Below are 24149 nucleotides of genomic sequence, written 5' to 3'. Positions count from 1 at the left end.
AACAAAGTATTAAATAATTTTAAAATTTTTAAAAATTTGCAGACTTGATCTATATTTACAATTAGATCATTAAAATTTAATGTAGAACATGAATTATTAGAAAAAATAAATTTAAATAAACTTATTCTTAGAGTAAATGAATATGTATACACACAAATACACACACACACACACACATATATATATATATATATATATATATATATATATATATATATATATATATAATGTTGAATGCGTTGCTGTAAGAATAATGTGAGTCTTATGAATGAATCACTCTGATACCATATTCATCATATCGTTTACTTTCCTTGCTATGTATTAAAATATGAGTTAATCACCTATACACTGTCAGGATAAAAAAATTTTATACTGACAACCAATTATATTTTTTAATTGTGTCATGTCACTGTTAAAAATAAATGTGTTTATAGTGACATGCCACAATTAAAAAATATAATTGGTTGTCAGTGTAAAAAAACTTTACAGTAAGAGTGTATAGGTGATTAACTCTTAAAATATACTCAGGTTTGGATCCCTTATATGACATTTTTGTTTGGTAAAAATCAGTTTTTAACTAAAATTAAGAAAGATAAAATTTAAACAATAAAAGAATGCAAGACATTAGGCTTTGATAGTGAAAATTTTCAACAAAGATAATTGAAAATCCCAATTAAAAATAAGTAAAGATATGCATAACAGTTTATTCAACATCAATTTTTTTATCTGTCTTTCTACCGAGCATTTGTTAGTCCTTCTGTTCCAATTGAGTACAATTTTTACATTTGGAGAAGGGTCTTGTTAATGAGATGACAAAATAATTGACTCTCTAACGTAAATCTTAAATTATGATTTTTAAAAAAAAAAAATAATAACATCTTTTAATAGAAAAATAAAAACATTTTAAAGATTCATCTTAAAAAAAATTATATTTTTATATCTTTTAGAAATAAATATTTTAAAGTGAATTTTTAAGAATACAAAAAGTAACTTTTAATTTATGAAACTTTTTAAAAAAGTATATAAAATTTAATATAAAATATTTTTTTTTGAGCAAACCTAAAATGAGAATTTTGTTGGTCTTATTTTTAGATCGACCTGGGTCGTGGGCTACGAATTGACCTCCTATTTCACAAAATAAAAAAGGTCGGTCGGAGTGGACATTTTAGCCCGCCAACCTCATGAGCTAAATGGTGGGTTATGACGGATTGTTCCACCAACCCTTTTAATTCAATATATTTTTTATTTTATTTTATAACTTATGATATGTCACTTTGTATTATAGTATAGTCTTATTATTTAATGACTATTAGTACATGTATTATAATTCTTAAGGATTATTATAATTGTGTTGTTGAAAGATTATTAGTAGTCATATTGATTGAAAAAGAAACTTTTAATAATTTTTAATTTATTATTTTTTGTGTTGTAGTCTTAAAGTTGAAGGTCAAATTTATGATATGGGTCATTTGATTAAATTTGATCACTATTGAAAAAAAAAAAAAAGTTGCCAATTTGAATTAATAGTAAAATAAAAAAATATTTTGGCAGGCTGACCTACCAATTTGCCTTTAACCGAGATTGACCAAGATTTTCAATCTGCCTTCATCTAGTGGGTCAGCTAGCCTCGTCCGATTTTTGGTAGGCCAAAATGGATCCTGTCAACTTGTTTTGCCACCCCTACTTATTAACTAGTACCCTAAACAAATAATTTTTTTTATTGAAATTTATAATAAAGTTACACTAGAGAATGTGTAAATACATATTTTAATATAAAAAAATTCTACTTTTGATTCCTTAACCATTATATCAAGGACACCGGTTAGCATTGTCTAAAAATGATTCATATTTTAACTTTTTAATGTAATTGATCCTATTCATAAGCAACATAGGATAAATCATTACAATTAAAAAAGTAATTAATATGGTTACTTTTAATAAATGGAACCAAAAATTTAAGTTTTATTCCAAATATAACCTTGTACTTCAAGTGATTGTCATATTTGATGTTAGTTATAATAAGTGAATGCACAAAAAAATAGAATTAACAATAAGTGAAGGATATAAAATAAATTTAACCCTAATAACTTTAAAAATTAATGATTGTTACTTATAATTAGGATAAAAAAAATCTAATTTATTGTTTATAATTAGGATCATAAGTAGTATTAACTATTTTCCTCCCTTAATTTGTCCTTTTGTAAATTACTCAACAACCAAAGTTAAAATAATGTATTTATCGAGAGAATAAACCTATTTTATTAAAATTATATATAAAAAAGTGATATTTTTTTCTTCTATTTTTCTTAGTCACTCCTATATATAAAACATAAGCTACTACCTTGTGTAAGAGCAACTTTAAGAATTTTTCTTTGATGAGAAAATTTTTTAAAATCCTTTTAACTTCATATTTAATACAATTTTTATCTATCATAATTATTTATAAATTAATTTTTTATATTTTAAAATAAATATCAATAAATAAAAATAATATACTATAATATAAATTATTCATCATAAATTTAAAATATAATTTATATATTTAAAATGATCTATCTATTCAAATTTTATATAATTTATATATTAAAACATAATATTTATTTATATACATAATTTATTGTAAACTTTAATCATATATAATAAATATTTAATATGTTCATTTTACATACTAAAATACTGATATATATATATATATATATATATATATATATATATATATAAACCTTAATTTGTACTTATTCTGAATCAGAGAAAGTATGTATATATTTAAATACTAGTTTAAAATTATTTTCAATAAAAAAAAACGCGTGTTCCAATATAAAAGAAACAAAATTTTATGAATTTATAATAATTTTTTTTTTCAACCTGAGTTGAGTTAGACTCAACTGATTCATAAAAACACTCCATCACACAGTTGTTTCTCTTAGCTATAAAATATGCTTATCATTTCCCTTGGAGAGAATCCATTCTATAGTTTACAGTTACACACATGCTCTACTTCTCAAAGTTTTAACTGAGTTTTCCATGGTTTGATGGCTACCACAGAATTCCCGTGGGAAGTCTTAATTAATCTTTGAACGGTGAGCCACCTTTCAATTCAACCGTCAACAATATTAAGTATGCCCCCACAAGCGTTAATTGGGGCCCAAATTTCCACAATTCCACTAGCGGTGGACCTCATATGAAGCTTGCCACCCCAACAGGGCATCATGACCATGCATCATTTTCATTCTATCATTCCACTTTAATTACCAAATATACTCCATCAAAACTAACCACGCTCCTCACTTGGTCACACTACTCAAAATAGAAAAAAGAAGCTCATGGAAACTTTGTGGGAGTTGGAAGATAAATTGAAGGTTTCAACACTAGGTGCTGTTCTTCTACTTGCTTGTGCAAGCTTTGCACTTGTGTGCCTTTGCATTTTTATTATACTTGGAAGAAAGGCCATTAACAATAAGATTGTGCACCAAGAGGGTGTTATAGATGATGAAAATGAGAATGAAAATGCTACCACAACTACCAGTATTAGTACTACTACTACTACATCTTCAGAATGGTCGGAGCCAAGTTGTGTGGGGTGGATTTCAGTGAAGAGGGTACTCATGGGGTCAATGTTGTGGAGCAAGGCAAGCAAACTGGAGGAGAACATTGCATGGCAGAGAGAGAGGGGGTCCCCATTGCTTGGCTTACAAAGGCAGGGTCTTGAAAGTGGGTGGCATAGCCATAACTCCGATTCACCAGTGTGGCAAAGACCAATACTGAGGGGGGAGAAGTGTGAGTTGCCAAGCTTTAGTGGCCTCATTCTCTATGATGAGAAAGGGAGACTTCTTCGTGATTCAGAGAATGAAACTCACTTCATGGAAATTTCACAACAGGTAATTGTTTATCACCTTGGTACTCAGCATATAGTATACTGTATCGAAAAAAAACTCAGGTTTCACATCCAAATAAGACCCATATAAAGTATATAAGTAAATATGGATTCTCACCTTACAAGTCACTTTTATAAAATAGGCTCAAAGCTACATTTTTATAAAATGGGCTCAAAGCTACATTCTTGAAATAATGAAATTCATACTTATAGATGGAATGACTCTTCTCAGACTCCATTAACATGATGAAATTGGAAAACAATGGCTCCAGAGATATGTGGTGGCCAAATAAGAAATAAGTAAAATGCATGCATGATATTTATGTACATTTCAGCCTAGGCAAAGTTGAGATCAATATGTAGCATCAGACTTTAATAAAAAAGTAAATGCCCCTGATATAACTTGTTCTGTAGCTGCATGTTACAACTGATGAACTTACCCCCAATCCAGATAATACCACAATGGACCAAATACCAACATAACAGCAGGAATGGTGCAACATGAATATCTTGCAATAGTGTGTTTTTGAAGCGCAGCACAAATTTATAAATGTACACAAACACAAAAAATGTTTGAACTTTCTTCCACAATCCCAACTTCTTGTAACTCTCTAGGATGCAACAGTACTTGCTCCAAGATATTGAATCACAGCTTGTGATTCACAGGAATGTTGCGGGTACAAGCAACATTTGTCTGCTTTTGTTTATTTCTAACTTTGCTTTTGTTTTGTGCAGGAAAAAGGAAATGTTACAATGAGAACTACTCTAAAAGATTTACTTTAGTACTTATGTTACTGGGTTTTTCTTTCTCTTGTACGTTGTATCAGACAGACAACGAGGTTTCACAGAAATGACATGATGTGATCAGTTCAAATATGCACTCATCGTTTCATAAAATTGCAGTTTTCCCAAGAATTGAATAATGCATTTTACATTTCAATGGCAATAGTTTCCAAAGTGGATGACATATTTCCTTCTCTTTTTCTATTATTGTTAAATGACGCATCAGAAAGCTGCAGCAGCCAAAGAAAACAATGTAAAGAGCATAAAGGAAATTCATGTCTATCATAGAAATATGGAAACAAACACAAATTGGTAATGAATTTAACTAACATGCTATGAACTTGGAGGTCATCTATAATTTTTTTAGCTAATTTAAAAATTGATTAATAGGGAAATCCTATTTTTATGAATATAGTCAAATCTTAAACGCTATTCTTTTACGGTGTTTCCTTTTGGTCTCCAAACCTTATTCTTATCAACATTTTAACTGCATAATATATGCTTACATGGAATTTTGCAATACATTGTACATTACCATAGCGTTAAGGTACAATTCTAGAATAGGAGCATATCTGAGAATTTTTGGTTATCTTAACAAACAAGAATAATAAATATAGATTTTGTTTTATTAGATCATGTATTTGATTAGGATTAAAAGATAACTGTACATAATTTTAAATAGTTATATCATTATTAACTATTTTTTAATCTTAACCGTCCATGTGCCGTTACATGACTTACGTTTATAGTTCTTACATTCTAGATTTGCCCCCGTTGCTCATTCTGCAACAAGGGGTTGTGCCTATTAGACCAGGAACTGAGCCCCAACCCACAAACACAGAATGTGGAAAAATTAGTTAAATGTGATAAGATATATCGGGTAGGTTAATCGAGGAGAGATAGCTCAGACAACCAATAATTCAAATGCATGCAAACTATAGTATAAAATAATGACAGCACTCAAAAACTTGATCAGAGTCTAAAAAATGAAAGGTAAATCGTTTTTAACTTTTCTCAAATATGGATAAATATTGTGGTCGATGATCCTCAGAAATTGATGTATAGTGAAAGATAACAGAATTATCACTTAACTGGTACAGAAGAGATAGAATACCTGAAGAAAATAAATTCCATCTTCCCATTTCAAGAAAAGCATCATTTGTTACATAGTGACAATTAAAAGCTGACAAGACAATGCCAGAAATGGAATTGAAATATTGTGAAAAGGTTCAAACCAAACATCTCCATGAATTGTATGGAGAAACTTCATAATCAAATCAAAACCATAAATTTATTTCTTCAACTCATGGAAAACATTTCATACATAAAGAATGACAGCTAGTAGCTACCAATTTCAGAGAACCACCTCACGCTGATGTGAAGACCATAAATTTTAATCACAAATTGTGTATTTGCCTATACCTTGACTTTGCCAGCACTCGGCAGCATGGATCATTCATATGACACTACCAAGGGTTCTGTGCAGTCTTCACCGGATGGACTCTTGTAATAGAAATATAATATCAGTTGTATGATTCCTAAAACAGTTCCTATCCCATTTGGTATCTACAAGAGCAAACACAGACACAGGTATATTACATATATTAGCCAACAAAATAAAGATTTGAAACTAAAATGAGTACTTCAAATAAGAAAGAGATGAGCTGAAAGGACTCTCACATAAATGAAGGCATCATCACTGATCAATCCATAAAGAAAGAAGGAGGTGCTCATCAGGAAGGTCGAAAGTGAAAGATAAAACGGCATAAACTCAACACTTTTTGTCCGAATAACCAATTTCTGAGCAGTTACATAGACAAAACATGTAAACAAATTGACCAAGCTAACAGATGCGGAAACTGTTAAATGGATGAATATCTAGGAAATGACAAGCATACAATTATAAACAATGGAGAGGCAAACATTGAAATGAGAGAAGCACAACTCAAGAATCCCACAAACACTCGGCGTATCACAGTGTCATCAATTTGCAAGCTCCCAACTAGTATGATGGCAAATATGCCCAAAATTGCTATCAGTAATCCAATCATTCTCACCTGTCAATGACAGTTTTTAGTATACAACAGCTTAGAAATGAACTAATGTGCTTTATGCAATTATGTTAAAAATTTCACATCAACTAATGATATGGACTTTAATATCATTGTAAGAAAGTGGGACACGAGCCTAAATCAATTTTATAAAACCAGCTTATAAGGTGAAGATCACATCTTACTTATATACTTTATTTTAGATCATACACTATCTTAACGATTATTGATCGTTGTTAATCTTATCATGTTACCTTGCTATCGAGTCATTATTAGACAACCGCAAATATTTAGTCTTGGAAACCTCACGTTTGAGATGTGTGGTCCTCGACATTAGGTGCAATCCTCACCTTTTTATATATTGGTTTTGTAAAGTTGAATTAGATTCATAATTCACTTTCTTAAAAAGTTATCATAAATCATAAGCTTATAATAGCATATCAAAAGATTAACCTTTCTTGCTTTCTCAGCGTACATCAAGAAGAGGATTATGTACACAAGTTGAAAGGCTGCTCCAATTGAATTAACAGTTGTTACCAACAAATTGTCAGGTGATATCAGAGGTGTGCCATACCACAAACAGATCAAGCAGTTCAAGAGAGAGTAAAAATATGGCAACCCTGAGAACATTTCTGTTGACCCATTTCTGATAATTCTCCTAAATGTTGGTCTAGAAATCAAACAAAAAAAATACAAGAGTTATTACTCAGTATCAATGAAAGGATAAAATAAACAACAAACTCTTCTTACCTCAATTATTGTAAAAAAAAAAAATCCATTTTTGAGAAACTTACATGGGGGATACAAACAACCCAAAAGCAAAGATGTTCCCTGCAAATTCAGAGCAAAATCAAGATAGGCAACTCCAGTTCATGGTATTTATAAAATGGGTTCTTTGCTTCATCAATTAAAATCCCAAAAAAGTTTCCTTTTATTTAATTCTAAATCTTTGTGAAGAGAATAAAACACCCCAGAAACTGAAAGAGAGAGAACATACCAGCAACTCCAGCAACATCCTTGCCAACTTCGCTGATGGAATAAACACCAAACAAAGACATCACTCTTCAATCAACAAAACCAACTTTAACAGAAACAAACTAAACCCTCATTCCATAGTGCATATATATACACAAGAAGATGATTGACAGTGGAAACTGATATATGTTTTTATTTTCACTCTCTTTATGTCTAATCAAAATGACCCACGTTTGCTAATGATAGGGGTTGTTGATCAGCGCCAAGATGATTGCTCTAAGACACTGACATGCTTAAGCTTGACCCCTTTTAATTGTATCCCTAGTCATAGCTGGCCCTTGACAGAACAACACCACAAAGAAAACATGTTTTTGCACCATGAACTGTATGTACCTAATCGCGTTTGCTTACGTGGATCTTGATGTTTCCACAATTTGTTTTTTAATACTATTAAATTAAGCAAGAACTCTTAACTTGAGGATATATGTTTCCACAATTAGACATGTTGATTGTTGCCTGATATAAAATAATCAAACGGACGGGGGAAGATACCGCCAAAAGTTAGATAAGATATCGGCATTATTTAGATCGTTCAGGAATCAACTATGAGAGTAGAATATCATTTAATTTCTTACGGGAAAAATCATTTAATTTCTTATGGGAACATATGTGAAGGGATTTTTGTTGTAGGTTAAACTTTTTTAAATCCATTATTATAATCTTAAGTATGTGGGTTCAGAGAAAAAAAGTGAAATAAAGAAATGAAAAGAAATAATGGCAAAAAGAAATGAGTAGAGAGAGAGATAATTTGTAGATTATTTGGCTGCTTAAAAAGTAAAAGAAAAGAAACAAAATATGCATATAAAATAATACAGATATTATAAATTAAGAAATACAATAAATAAGAATGTTTACACTTTAAAAAATATAATTATAATAATATTTTATATATATATATTTATAGACTTTTGTACAGGAAAGATCTTGATCACTAAAGTTTTAGGTTTGTCTTATGGAGAAAAAAAAAAAAGAGTTACTCAAACATGATTCATTTATTTATATAAACTTAACCTTATGTTAAGGAAAAAAAACGAACTTGACTTGTTTAATTTGTTTGTAATCTTTTTTGCCACATGTAATTTGTTTTTTTGGAACATGAATTTATTCATAATCTAATTTTAAATATTTACTCTCACAAGAAAAATTAAAATTTACATATATATATATATATATATATATATATATATAATTGTCATCAGAAAAACTATAGAAAAGTGTTGTTGTACAATATGTAATGCTTAAATATGTTTTAAGTTAATGAAAATATAATTCTATTTTATTTTAGTTTTATGCAATTTTTTTTGTCATTTTTAGATTTATAATATTTTAGGAGTAAAGTAAAACATTTTTAATCCAATAATTAATATTAATAAAATAATGATTGGAAGTTTTAATTAAAGTATAAAAGATAAGATATAATTCGAGTATTATTTAAGTAAGAGAAAATAAATGATATTTGCATGGACTCAAATCATGTTTAAGTATAAAATTAATAGTAATACATGTATTTCCTTGATGAACTTCTTGAACTTGTTCTTCTTCTTATGGAAGTTTTTGAGTCTTCATTAGCATATTCTTAAACTTGATGAACTCTCAAAGCCCCCAAGAGTTCATCCAGCATCATAATCTTAAGGTCGCCTATCTTTGAAATGGTAGTGACCTTGGACTCCAAGATCTTTGGAAGGTTATCTAAGATCTTTAAGTTCTTCTAAGCTTTAAAGAACTTAGTTTCCATAGATTTTAGCCTATTGAGAATGGTTTGGAATCTTTCAAACATCCTGCCAATGATTTTGTTTTACTTTATTGTTAACAACTTATAATGTCTTTAAAGAGTTATAGCTCTTTTGAGCCTTACATCTTCAGTTCCTTCATGAGTTACCATGTCGGCTTCCCACATCTCTTTTGTAGTATTGCAGTAGTAAAACTTGTTGTATTCTATTCTCGACAAAAAATAAGCTAATACGTATGTATCTTGCTTTTGTGTTGAGGTATAGAATATTATAGTATTCCCGACTCTACTCACTTTCTAGTTTAGTTACTAGCACATCATCACCTGTGATGATGTTCTAGAGGTAGTATTAGGTAAACTTAATGAATATCTTAATTTTATCCTTTCAATATGTGTAGTCTTCTCTATTGAAGGCAAGAGACCTTGTAAGAGAAGCTCATTCAAGAAGGTGTTATCCTTTACTTCTATAAAAAAGGGTTTAATGGATTTATATCCAATGTTAAACAATTTTATACAGTCATTCAATCATGATACACTAAAAAGGATAAATTTGTTAGTTTTTACGATAAGTACCTTAAAAGTTATACACATTCACACAAGTGTTGTAGTCATCTTTGTTAACTTTACGTTTTGGATATTTCTTATAATAAGGTGTTGTTATGACTTTATATTAGAGTGTTGTTTAATTAATTAAATTAAAGTTTAGTTAAATTTATTAATCTCACTCTAATTATCTTTTTCATAATTAAAAGTAACCTATTTTTATAAGATGGATGCAATAGGATCAATAACTTCAACTAAATTTTAATTTAATTAATCAAATAACACTTTAATACAAAGTCATAACTAATTAAATAAGTAAAGAAAAATGCAAGGTATATACAAAAGTCACAATCATATTAAGTTAAATCTTCATTTTACGTAACATTAGAAGATACAAATGTTACAATTATATTAAATCAAATTATCATTTTACATAACATTAGAAGACACAAATGACTATCATTATATTATTATTTTGATAAATAATTGACGAGAAGACACATTATCAAAATCTAAAAGTTTAGGGACATAAATCATGAGAAAAAAATACTTGAGGGGCAAAATTTGGCAAAAAGCAAAAGTTAAAGACACAAAATGTAATTAAGCCTTTGTCAAACATGTTACGTCATCAAGTTTATCTACATCAAATATATCACATCAATACTCGATTAGTATTCTGATAGAATTAATGAGAGGATATAAATCGCCAAAATCTCAAAAATTGGGAAAAATTCATGAAAAAAAATCTTGAGAGCAAATTTTGCCAAAAAAGTGAAACTTTGAAACATAAAATACAATTACGTCAAAATATTATTATCTAATAACATATATAAACATGGTTTAAAAGTGTTATATACAATGTAAAATAATTTTATATGGTCATTTAATGATTTTATACTATAAAAGATAAGTTTTTTAACTTTTATAATAACTACCTTAAAAGTTATACAAATAGTGACTTTTGATTGATTAATTAAGTAAAAATTTTCACACTAACAATAAATAACCTTTAAATTTGTATAAAAATATGAAAAAAGGTGCATATAAATGTTAAAGATCTCTGAATTTTCTTTTCTAATCTCCAAAAATTATTGGTCTCTTAAAAATTTAAAGTGTAATTAATATACTTTTAATTATACTCTTATTTAATGTCTTGAGTTAATATTTATATAAACATAAAAGATAAAAGTATTAAATAAGATTTATTTTATCGTTAGCACAAATAATTTGACATTTGTGATTCTTAATTAAGGTGTGAGGTTGATCCATGCTTATTTGTAAAGTTATAACTAGAGGTACTACTTTATCTTAATATGAGTCAACTTGGTGGAAGATAATTATACCTCCTAGTTATACCAAAAAAGAAAAGGCACCCATGCTTCTAAATACATCAACACATTCTCCTAACCATTAGGCTAACTCTAGTAGTTGCAAACTTGTAGTTTAATTGTATAAGAAACATAAAAAATTGGCAATGTTTTGACACTTATATTTCTTAATTATGAATAAAGGTTCATCTCTATTTTAAACATGAAATTATTATTGGAGATATCACTTTATTCTTAAATGAGTTGATTTGGTGAGAAAAAGTTATTTCATCTTATAAGAAAAATAAATAAAAAAGGTTAGAATCCTTTTTAGTTCTACCAATTTCACTTACTTTATCTTTTAGTCCATACAATTTTAAATAGATATTTTTAGTGTCTATACTTATCCTTTTCAATCTTCTTTAGTTCCTATAATTTAAAATAAATATTTTTAGTTCCTATATTATTTATTTTGTAATCATTTTAGTTTCAATTATTAATTTTTTTTTGTAATATTTTGTTTTATGTTGACATAATAGAGATTTTCAATTTTCTAAAAATAAAAAATAAAATCTCAACAATGAACGTTATAAATAAAAGTATAAAAGAGTTATAAAGTCTCCATAGATTTAATTTAGAATAATTTCAGTAAAATAAATTTTATGTTAAACACACAAAATTGAATCAATAACTTTATTTTATCGATATAAAAAAGATAATGTTAAGAAAAATAACGTGAAAGACTAAAGATTAAAAATATAAAAGAATATAAAATATAAAAAAAATTAACTTGAACTAAAATGGATTGACAAAACAAATATATGAACTAAAAACAATATTTTAAAGTATAAGAATCATATGAAGGGAAAAAAAATTATTTTAACCAATAATCTTCCGAAATGATATTCTGAAACTTATTCCGAATTCTTAAATAATTAATTTAATTAAATTATAAAATATTAAATTAAATAATTGTTTTATAATAAATTTATTAAAAAAATATGAATATTTTAAAATTTCGACGCTGTTTCGATGTTTTCTTCCGAGGATGTAGCAATTCTCAAAAATTAATGTTTAAGAAGTCAGGGTCCGCTTGTGACTTTTGGATCGTATTTTTTTTTTGCAACGTTTTTGTGCTGAGAATCTTCTGAAGCAATCTCTATCTTTTGTTGTGAACTGTGGGGACGTAAACGACACACAAAGGATATCAACGTGAATCATCTAAAACATTTTATTAATTTTCGTACATATTAAATATATTTTCATTTTAATTTAAATAAATACAAACTGTAATATATTTTAAATTAAGCTACCAACGAGTCAATATATTTTTATTTTTATTTTTTTTTATAATTAACAATACTTTAAAATAAGTTGATGTTAGATAGACTAATCCTGGTCACCAAATTGGCTAAAATTTATTGAATATTTTGTTTCTTGACTCGCGACTAAAGAAAGCAATAATTTTACCATAAAAAAAAAAATTGTTTTTGTGATCCACCTCGACTAGATATAGGTATATATGATGCGAATATCCTATGTATTCTAGAAGAGCTTAGGAAAGATATTTTCTTACATATAATGTTATAATTTTCGACTAAAGTGTTCTCTAATTAAAATATAATATCTTCTAAAATCAGAAGTTTATTTAAATAAAAAATTATATCAATAAATCGTTCATTTGGGAAGAACAATATTTGATGGGACACTCTTTAATCTTGACTCTAAAATAATTTTTCTTTAATTATTAATAAATAACAGAAATCCGAATAAATTTAAAATTAAATTCCTTTGGACAAAATATTTACGCATTAACTTTTTTTCGACTAAAACTTTAAATAAAATTTGTAAATATAAAATAAAAAAACAAAGAAGAATTAGACACACCAAATGACTCTATCAAAGTTCCAAATTAAAGATATACAATGATTATAAAAATTAAAATATATCAAATAAGATAAAACTAAAACTCCAACCTCAACATCATATAATTATAGAGCATATCCAAAAGAATAATAATTAATTGATGTTATTTTACAATTAAAATTGAAATTTTATTTAAGTAATATATATTTATATTTAATGCAGATTTTAATAATATATATTTATATATATTATCAAGCATTAACCATATCTAAAGAACAATAACTAAGTTTTGTCCATCTTAAAAAGTTAGTTTCATTTCCGACATAATTATGCCGAACCTTTACATGTTATTGACATTTAATCTAAACAAAAGAGGTGAGAACATATTCCACAATGCATGTACTTGATGAAAAAACCTATAGAGGAGGTAGTCAATTCTTCCATAATTTTTTCCTAGTTCTTCCAATTTTCATCCATGACTCCAAATGCAAAAGAAATCAAATAAATAGGGATAGAAAGAAAAGGTGAAGGTGCCTCACTTTTAAGTGGAAGATAAACAAGAGAAGATGAACTTGTCACAAGGATAAATTCCTTGACGAAAGTTCCTAAGGAGAATAATTCTCCAAAAAGAGAACAAGACTTTTAGAGTTTGAAAAATCTCAATTTCTCATTAACCATCAAAGTGACGTCCAAAGAGAGGGACCTATGAATATATAGTTTGGAAGCTTATGGTCAAGTTACGTTAATCAATGTTACATGTAATATAGGTTAGGTTAACTTGTATTCAAATCAATTAACTCTAGTTAAAATTCAAATTTGAATTTCTCTCCTAAAAATCACTATCATAGATTTAAAAGAGCAATCGATAACATGCCACATGCAATGATCTGGCAAATCACTACTCACTACACTTACTATAGTTTAACTACTACGCAATGTAATATAATAAACAACTACCTAAGGTTATCATGCAACATTTATATAAGTTATCGTGTAAGCTAGATCTGTATAGGGTAGAAAGTAAACAACTGAAAATAAAAACTCTCACGTTCCATATATATATATATATATATATATATATATATATATATATATATGCACACACACACAACTACATCAAATACATAAAAATATGCAAAATAAGCCATACTCGCTAGTTTAGCAACTACACAAGACCACACTACATCAAAGTAGTAGCAACGCAAAAGAGTCACCACCAGCATGACTCTCTACCAAGCCAACCAAGAAGTCCAAGTGTGTGTTTGTTTTCACGTTAATGAAACTAAATAGTAATTCATTCCTTCCCTTACTTCTACTTTTTTGCTTTGGAAAGTGTAAAAAACCCGTTGAATGATATTTAAACGGTAAAACAAACACGCTACAAGTGATCCTGCTCTACTCTCATACCAAGTATCATCATCATAGTTTCAACCACAAGAAAAATACAAGGTAAGCTTGTGAAAAGAATCATCATACTACACAAGTGAGTAACTCACAATATTTTCAACATAATGAATTTCATATTATATATATATATAACTTGTCTACCAACTATACACTATACAACTCAAACAGCTTGATCAACTTTAGCACATTCAACACAACAACACATATATAATTATATCTAAGTGTCGTCATGCAAATCACCTATGGAGATTTCGTACAGCAGAAATGAGCAGTTTAAGTTGTTAGACCTTATTGAACCACAACATGTGACCTATCTCAACTAGATCAACTTACAACTCAATTTGAATTCTTAGCTTTGCCACTTAAAATAGGAAGTCTAGTATTACTCTCAGGATAAAACTATTTGAGAATGAGCTTACCACAACATTAGCTTGCACTATTATATCATCTATGGGATTAGTCCACCAGGTACCCTTCAAGTACTATGCTCCTCCAATACTCAGTTAATAACTAAGTCCTCAACTTCGTACTTTACTCAGTTAGTCACTTTACACATGTATGTCTCAATCTTTCCCATATATGGATACAACATCAAACCTAAAGGAGATAATACAACAGTTTACCATTCAAAAGCTAATTTACTGACTGAAGGTTTTTCAACACTTGGACTCTAAAAGCACCACAATGTCTACCCACACAATGGGGTATAAATTTTTGAAAGCAACATTTACTCTCCCCTGGTTTTTATGTATCTTAGCAAAGACATGTATCTCTACCACATGGCTAACAACTTAACAACTTAAATATTGTACAACTTCACAACTCGTTTAACTATAACATCTCACAACTTATACAACTTATTCATTAATTAAGTTACAACTTAACAATATGAATATCATCACATAATGTATTAACTTATAACATAAATTCACCATTATACATCATCATCCATGCAACTTATTCACCATCATTCAACTATTAAAACAGCTTAAATATGTAATATTCTAAATTTTTGATATAATATTATAATATTCTTAATTTTATTATTATTTTATCCTTAAAAAATGGTAAATTTTTAATAAAATAATATTAGGAATACATATACATGACGTATTTGTAAGTATTAACTATAGGTATTTTATTTATTTATTTATTTATTTAATTACATAAAATAGATTAGATATATTATATAAATGAAATGTACAAATATTACAACTTTCTCTAATGGTTTGCTTAACTAATGTTTTAGTTTGAGGTCACAGGTTCAAGTCCTACCATGATTTTATCTTAAAAATAATAGGTTAAAAATTTGGTCCCTTATAATATTTTAAAGTTTCAATTTAGTCCTACTTTAACTTTTGGTTTCAATTTGGTCCCTAATAATTTAAATTAGGGCTATGTCGGACCTTCTATCCAAATTTCTTAAACGGAGTTAACTATTGACCACGTGGATGCCACGTAGATGCATAGGTGGCAAGGTCTTGTTGTCCACCTCCTCCTCCTTCTTTAATGCATCTGGAACGACCTGTTTTGAAACCAGAACAGCCTGTTTTGCTTGCACTGGTCATGTGTTAATTTTGCATCTGGAACGGGTCGTTCCAGATGCATTATTTAACACACAACGAGTGCAATCAGAACGGTTCGTTCTGAAACCAGAACGACCAATTCTGGTTGCAGAACAGGCCGTTCTGGATTTAGAACGGGCCGTTCCAGAATGCCAACCACATACGTATGTTCAACAAAATGCCGCAATGTGGTTCAAAGATTGAAAATAAAAATTCATAACATAACAAAAATTCAAAGACTGAAATATGATTCAGAGACTGAAAACAAAAATTTATAACATAACATATACTAAGAAAGTTCAAAGAAATTACTGAGGAGGAGGGAAATCATCTGGATAACGCTGAAGGTTCCAATTATACATCCTATCCACCATATAATTATAGTGTTGTTGGCGTTCATCCATCTCTTGCAATCAACGATCCATACACTGAATGGCTGACAGGATATCAACATTATCTACCTATACATGTGGGTGTGTGGTGAAATATTGGTCCTGTGTGTCTTCTTCCTCTACTTCAGGTTTTACCTCCTCAATAACAAGTTGTTGTTGGGGTACATCGATCAATGACTCCAAGGGAAAACACCATGTCATTTTATCCTTGACTGTATAGTGCCAATTTGGTAGTAAGTGGTTCACTCCAGTTTGACTAACAATGAAATAAAACCTGCCACCATTGAAATGCTTTGTACCTTGGATTTTGTTCCTTGCACGATTCACAATTGTGATTTAGAATCACAGGCATGAACTATAATTATTGACCGTTTGTGGTTGGCATTCTGGAACCAGAACGGCCTGTTCTGCTTGCACTCCTTGTGTGTTAATTTTGCATCTAGAACGGGCCGTTCCAGATGCAAAATTTACACACAAGGAGTGTAAGCAGAATGAGTCGTTCTGGTTTCAGAATGGGCCGTTCCAGATGCATTAAAGAAGAAGGAGGAGGAGGACAAAAACATACGAATGAGACCTTGCCACCTATGCATCTACGTGGCATCTACGTGGCCAACAGTTAACTCCATTTAAGAAATTTGGACGAAAGTCCGACATTGCAGTAATTTAAGTTATTAGGGACCAAATTGAAACCAAAAATTAAAGTGAAACTAAATTGAAACTTTAAAATATTATAAGGGACCAAATTAGGTATTTAGCCAAAATAATAATAATAAATGCATTAAATGAACAAATGATTTTGTCTTAAAAATAATAATAACAATAATAATAAAAAATGCATTAAATGAACGGATGAGTTACTTACTAACCTTTGTTGATTATTTCCTATGCTAAGTCCTATCATGTTCAAGTCCTACCATGATTTTATCTTACTGGCCCTTTGCTGATTATTTCCTATGCTATTATCCATCTCTACATAATCTTACTAACACCCTTTTGTTGATTATTCCCTATGCTATTATCCATTTGCTGCTAATAAATTAAATCAACTAAACTTATCTCTATGTAATACTTGATTGGGAACCAAATGAAAAGACTGAAAAATTGATTCAATGCCAACTATGTAATGATTACCCCTTTGTCTATAAATAGATATGGAAGCATCATATGTGGGAGGTAGAAAAAAAAGAAAAAAGAGAAAGAGTGAAAATAGTGAGAGAAAGGAAGAAGAAAGGAGAAAGAGTAATAACGAGAGGAAGATAAATTTTTACTCAGTTTTTACACTAAGGTAAGGGGAAGGAGACCTTTATCCTTTTAAATTTTATATACTATTATGTTTGTTTATTTTATGCTATATCTACATGTATTTACTTAGTAAGGTGTCTGTAACTTCATTTATTTGCTTAATTTATGATATTTTACTCTTAATAATTAATGAGATATTCCTAGTTTATGTTGTTTAATTATTTTATGGTGATTATCGCTGTCATCTATTACATTAATATTCTTTAATACATTCCTTTTTTGTAAACTATATTATATTTAATTTTAAATAATTAAAAATATTCAAACTTATTTAGCTTAATTATTTTTATATTAATACTAACTATAATATAGTTTTGTTAAAATATCCTAAGCTTATTTTTTTTATATTATAAAGATAAATGTTATTTTATGACCATAAGAATGAAAGTTTGAATTAATTTGTAGTTGGAGGTTTGATCTTGAGGATTTAAATGAGTATAAAAAACTTAAGGTGAAATAATCTTTTATTATTTGTTATTATAATGCTCATTTATCCTAACTAGTCATTACAAGCATGATTCAAATTTTTATTATATCAAGAAGGATTAATATATTCATTTGGTATTAGTTAAAATTATTTCTATGCATTTTGTTTAATTATTGATATCTATTGGATAATTGTTCTCACTCCTTATTTTTCTTTGTTTAAAAATTTAATTAATTATAATGAAAAATAGATGGATCTGTCAACCATACTAGACTGTTTCACTTCCGTTATCACTACCATTTTTTCGGGTACTAGTCGGGGTATGGACGCAACTGTAAATGTCGTTACCTTTCAAGGTATAGGAGTATCATCATTTGTATTTTCACCAACCCAGCAAAACCTTATTATTATAGATGGTCAAATAATAGTTACTTTCTATCTACCTCTAGCCAATCACATTAACCCAATAGTAAACCTGTATCAACCTAATATGTAAATATTGTAGTAGAAGTGTGAGAAATAAATAGTTTGTAAATAAGTACATTATTGTAAATATTTTAGAATAATACGTGATGTAAATAAAATCTAACTATATGTACATAAGATCACAAAATCTACTTTGACTTTATGTAAAATATTATTAAATTCTTTAATTGCGTTAATATATTATAAAGATATATATAAATTTAGTATTATATTTAATATCTTATAATTAGGCATTACAAAATATCTCATAGAAACCCATGCAACCTGTGCTCGACGCTACTCTCATGATGCTCGACACTATTAAGGCAGGGGACTCCCTATCTCGCCCATGTCTAACGCCATTCAACTATGCTTGACATGATTCCAACCCAAAATATTTTTCTCTCCTCACATCCGATGCTACCAATTCTACGCTCGATGTATGTAACACAAAGACCCCTCTTGGAGTCACGTCGACAGTGTGAGGGCGCGCCCAATGTGGTATCAAATTTGCACTTATGTAGAACCCAATTTTTGGTCTAATCTACCTGAAAACTAGCAACCTTCAAACATGCATTGCATAAAACAACATTTAGGCACCACAACAACTCGAAAGCAACCTCATTTACAACATGGAAATATTAAAACCTAGACAATCAAAACTCTTTCTAACACAATCAACAACTCAAGGACCCACTCTCATTCTCCTTCTGAATCATTCATAACAACCAACAATTTGACAAATTTCAACAACAACAGCCAACATAATACATCAATTAACTCAATTTACAACTTCCTTTATCTATTAAAGAATCTAATCTAGAAGAGGAAAAGACTTTTTACAACTTTGACTCCACAAGCTTTGGTTTTTTACTCCACTAGCTCAAAATCAAAGTTACCATACCTTAATCAACTACAAGAAGAGAGAAAGATCACTTGGAAAAGAAGGAGAAATTGAGACTCTTAGAGACCCTCAGTAGCCTCTCAATAGGATCCTTGAAAACTTAAGTTATGAACCCCACACTTCAACAAACCCTTTTATATATACCTTCTTGAATTGATTCCACTTATCTTTAGTTCAACTATCTAGAGACCAACTTACTCTCAAAATCCCCTTGACCCAAAGTTCTCAACAACAGTTAACATCTAAACAACAAAAATTCATATGATTAATAAAATAGACATAAAATCAACAATGCTACACCATATGGCAAGGTGCATAAGGTGTGATTAGGTGTTAACATCCTAGATCTAGAAGGACAAATGACAACTTGCCACATGACCTGGTGCTAAAAGTGTGACCAGTGTGTGAAACATCTGACCTTAGTTTTGTATGAACTAATGAGAGAGATGTATGGGCTAGAAGTGTACGTCCACTTCATAGGCCAACATACCCTACTCTTTCATGGTTCAAATAAGCCTAATAAGCACATCTCCAAATACTAGTTGTATCCCCCTAAAATACTAATTACACTTGTGACACCCTTTACCCCGCATACCATAACACATGAATGATAAAATTTGAATAACACAATCTTTCATAATTGAAATACCAAACGTGTTTAGATAGAGAGTACCACATCCATGACTTAAACAAATAAATTAATAAGCGGAAATTACAAAGATATAATGCTAAGGTTTCCAAAATAATAAGAACAACATCCTAATCAAATCCTATCTATGCCCCGATGTCACATGTCCTATAAGAGCAAGCCCAACATTGAAGCTTAAGCTTCATCACCAACATCCTCAGCCTCATGCTGATGATCACCTGTATAACAATCAAGGAAAGCAACACAAAAGAAAAGGGAGTGAGAAACATCTCACTCTGGCTCACGGTGTAGGAATACACACCGGATAGCCAAACACAAACAAACATGTATATGTGTACATAACATAGATAGATTAACAACATTCATTCCACTCATCAAAGACATAAAAAAATCACTTTAATATATAACATTAAAATGCACATGCAATAGACATGGACTACATATTATCAAGCATGTGGTGCTAGTAACACATATCACATGGTGTATTGCCGCTAGCAATACATGAGAGTAGTCTAGGAGTACATACCGGGTCACACCCTTTGCGCACTCTCACTAGAAGGACATACTATCAGGGTCTAGTCGGGATAGCTAAGCCGCGCAAGATACATCCCATGCACACAATGGGCGAGAATGAGACTTCTAAACTGAGCTATCTCCAAAGACTAATCCCCAAGGTTTTACACAAGGGGGCCTTCCCTGGTGGTGTATTCCATATCGTACCCTTAAAAACATTTATGCAAATGATGCATGTAAATCAAGACTCTATGCATTCTCATATCACATTGTCATGTCTCATTATCATGTCTCATTTTCACTTTTCACATTATCTCATCATATTCACATAGTCTTCATAGAGCACTTTAATTCATATCAAAACTTGTCTATTTGCGAAATTAAACACATATTCGTACATCCAACAAGGAACAGAACAGAACAATCAGAAAGTAAAACAGAAAACATTCATATTTTTCCTGTTTCTCATAGGGTTATCTAGGAACCCACAAAACACTCTAATTCATACAATAAAAATTTAAAAAAATACAATTTACTCATATAATTGCCCCTTCAAACAATCTTTTCTTATAATCACCAATGCATCCCCTTAGGGTTTCCCATAGGAACACCAAAGTTTGCAATTATAATCCAACACAAACACTACTCATACATACATACTAATTACATCAATTAGAACATTCAAGAAGAAACAGAGATGAAACAAATACAATTGGGAAAAACCCTCATACATGAGCATCCAACAAACATAGGATTATGGGGCAATCCCACTACCCAACATACATTCTCACACCCAGAGCGAGATTTCTCACTCCCCCCTTACCTCGATAAGCAGGAGCTGAAACTAAAGCAGGATCTTGTTGGTCTCCTCCTCTGGGTTCCCCTTAGTCTTCAGAGAGTATAGAAGAAAAAGAAGTTAGAAGTGAAAAAGGTGCTTTTGGTAGTGCTAGACTTTGCTATTTATAGATGTCAGGAATGGTTGGAACGACCCGTTTCAGATCCAGAACGACCCGTTTTGGACTCATTCGTCATTGTAAAATTCACATATAGAACAACCCATTCTTAAACCAGAACAGCTCGTTCTGGGGTTGAGTTTAACTCACGACGGTCATGTATGAAACAACCCATTCTTAAACCAGAACGACCCGTTCCCAACTAGGGTTATAGGCCTTTTTAGTAGTTTGGAACGGCTTGTTCCAGTTTGGGAATGACCCATTCTAGGCTACTAAATTCGTTCTTATTGGGCCTTGAGCCTTTGTAACGACCCGCCATGGTCTCTACACTTAGTGGAATCACACTACTGCTAGTGAAATTAAGAGAAATATTAAGCTAGATAACTCATACATACATGTACAAATAAAAATGAAAATAGTTAAGTTTCTGGTTATAAAATAAAACTCCATATAAGTACAGTCATCCCAAAAATAATATTCCCTAGTGTCAGTCAAGCACAGACAAAACCGCTATCCAAAAATGATAACTCTAACACGAGGATCAAAACTCCCCGTCTCGCAGCGGACACCTTAACTCCAAGCTAGCCTTGACCTGCTCCCATACCAAGTATGATCATCGCAGTTCCACCACATGGAAACAGAAGGGTAAGCTAGAGTTTAAAATCAATCATACAAGTACAGACAATAGTCTATACCACACAATCTTCCAACTATCAATCATGTTCATAGAGTCACACCATACTCTATCCAATACTACTCATGTATAACATACAATCCATCAATCATGAAGCTAAACACCACACACTTCATCTTATTAAAAATCATGTAATAAATGTATCTCATGACAGATATTAATGCATATCAATCATCATCACAAACAACTATACAACTAAACATGAAAACCCAACTCATTCATACATCTTAGAAACAACTTTAATACAACAACAACAACAATATACAACTTAATATTTAATGCGTCGTCACGCATGTACAACTGGGAGATCTCCAACAACTGAGGTTGAGCAGTCTAGATGGCATAAACCCTACCGAATTTAGCGTTTGACCTATCTCAACCAGGTCAGGTATAGAACAGCGTTAGGAACTCCGAAGAGAACTAGGTATAGACAACAATAGTCGATTACTCAGGTGTGCCACTTAAACAACATACAACTTTTCAGCAATAGACATCTTAACAACTTTACAGCAATAGACATCTTAACAACAATAGACAACTTAAACAATACAACAATAGGCATTATATACAAGCTTGACAACTTCTTATTCCATCATACAACTATGCAACTTTAATAATTTTAACAATATGCAAACAACTTAATTAAACAACTATAGTCATTACAATATCAACTTAATGCAACTTAACAACTTTATAAATAACTTCAGCAATATACAACATATTTAAAATTTATCTATCATGTCAACTTACACATAAACAGCATAAATCAACTTAAGCACCCAACAACTCAACTATTTCAACAAAAGAACACCATGCATAAAGCTTCCTTAACTCTCCTGAAATTAAATAACCTACATTCTAGCTTCCCTCACCTGAAGATTGGCTCAAAATAGGTAATAACTAAGAAGAAGTAGAATTCCCTTCCGAAGCTCAACCCGGAACTTCAATCCTCCCAAAGCAAGCTTCCTAATCCAGAGTCCTTCTCTCTAAAACTTCTCTCTAAAAACCTCATTTTCTCCTCAACCACCCAAATCCTATTTATAGAAGTTTAGGAGTGGCCAAAACGGCTTGTTCCGAATCCGGAACGGCCCGTTTTGTACCCCCTCATCACGTACAAAAATCACATGCAGAACGGCCCGTTCTGAAACCAGAACGGCCCGTTCTGGGATTCATCCAAAACAACTCGTTCTCTATCCAGAACGGTCCGTACTCCCTCTGGAACGGCCCGTACTCCCTCCGTAATGGCCCATTTTTGGGGTTTGGAACGACCCGTTCTCCCTCCAGAACGGCCCGTTCTCAACTACATTTTATAGGTCAATTCAGTAATTTGGAATGGCCCGTTCCAGTTTGGGAACGACCCGTTCTGGGCTACTGAATCACCTAACCTACTACGTTACAATACCCCCCAACCTCAACCTCATCCCCAAAGCCTGATGCAGAGTCTGCCAACCTGGAAGTAAATCCTTGGATCTTTGTCAGAAATAATACTAGAAGGCACTCCATGCAACCGTACTATCTCTCTGATATACAACTGTGCAAGCCCCTCCAAGGACCACCTCTTGACAGGAAGAAAGTGCGCACACTTTGTCAACCTATTAACAATCACCCAGATAGTCACTATTCCTAGCTGTCCTAGGCAACCCAACCACAAAGTCCTTAGTGACACTATCACACTTCTTCGGGAATCTCC

The 24149-nt window shown here is 30.6% G+C and overlaps 2 protein-coding genes across 4 annotated transcripts; one reads left to right on the top strand and one right to left on the bottom strand.

The window, feature by feature from the left end:
- Positions 1–3323: 3323 nt before the first annotated feature.
- LOC109798445 (uncharacterized) lies at positions 3324–4841 on the top strand. The gene is made up of 2 exons (XM_020358744.3): positions 3324–3878; positions 4610–4841. The coding sequence occupies exons 1-2, from the start codon at positions 3324–3326 to the stop codon at positions 4655–4657; spliced, it is 603 nt and encodes a 200-aa protein (XP_020214333.2). The 3' UTR covers positions 4658–4841.
- On the bottom strand, positions 3388–8073 carry LOC109798444 (bidirectional sugar transporter SWEET2). 3 transcript variants are annotated; one of them, XM_020358742.3, is made up of 7 exons: positions 7706–8073; positions 7503–7539; positions 7162–7378; positions 6556–6714; positions 6338–6457; positions 6080–6223; positions 3388–3916 (listed from the first exon to the last, which is right to left on the bottom strand). In XM_020358742.3, exons 1-6 carry the CDS (start codon positions 7764–7766, stop codon positions 6110–6112), a joined length of 708 nt encoding a protein of 235 aa, XP_020214331.2. In that variant the 5' UTR covers positions 7767–8073; the 3' UTR covers positions 3388–3916; positions 6080–6109. The 3 variants fall into 3 exon arrangements, with proteins under 3 accessions (XP_020214331.2, XP_020214332.2, XP_020214330.2); XM_020358743.3 differs by lacking the exon at positions 3388–3916 and adding an exon at positions 3986–4887; XM_020358741.3 differs by lacking the exon at positions 3388–3916 and having other exon boundaries at positions 5769–6223; positions 7706–8070.
- Between the last annotated feature and the right edge of the window lie 16076 nt (positions 8074–24149).

The sequence above is a fragment of the Cajanus cajan genome, chromosome 8 (genome assembly GCF_000230855.2).
Source record: "Cajanus cajan strain Asha chromosome 8, NIPB_CcT2T_4, whole genome shotgun sequence".
In the NCBI taxonomy this organism is placed as follows: Eukaryota; Viridiplantae; Streptophyta; class Magnoliopsida; order Fabales; family Fabaceae; genus Cajanus; species Cajanus cajan.
Note: the sequence above shows the minus strand (reverse complement) of the source record. Positions and strands in the feature narration are given on the sequence as shown.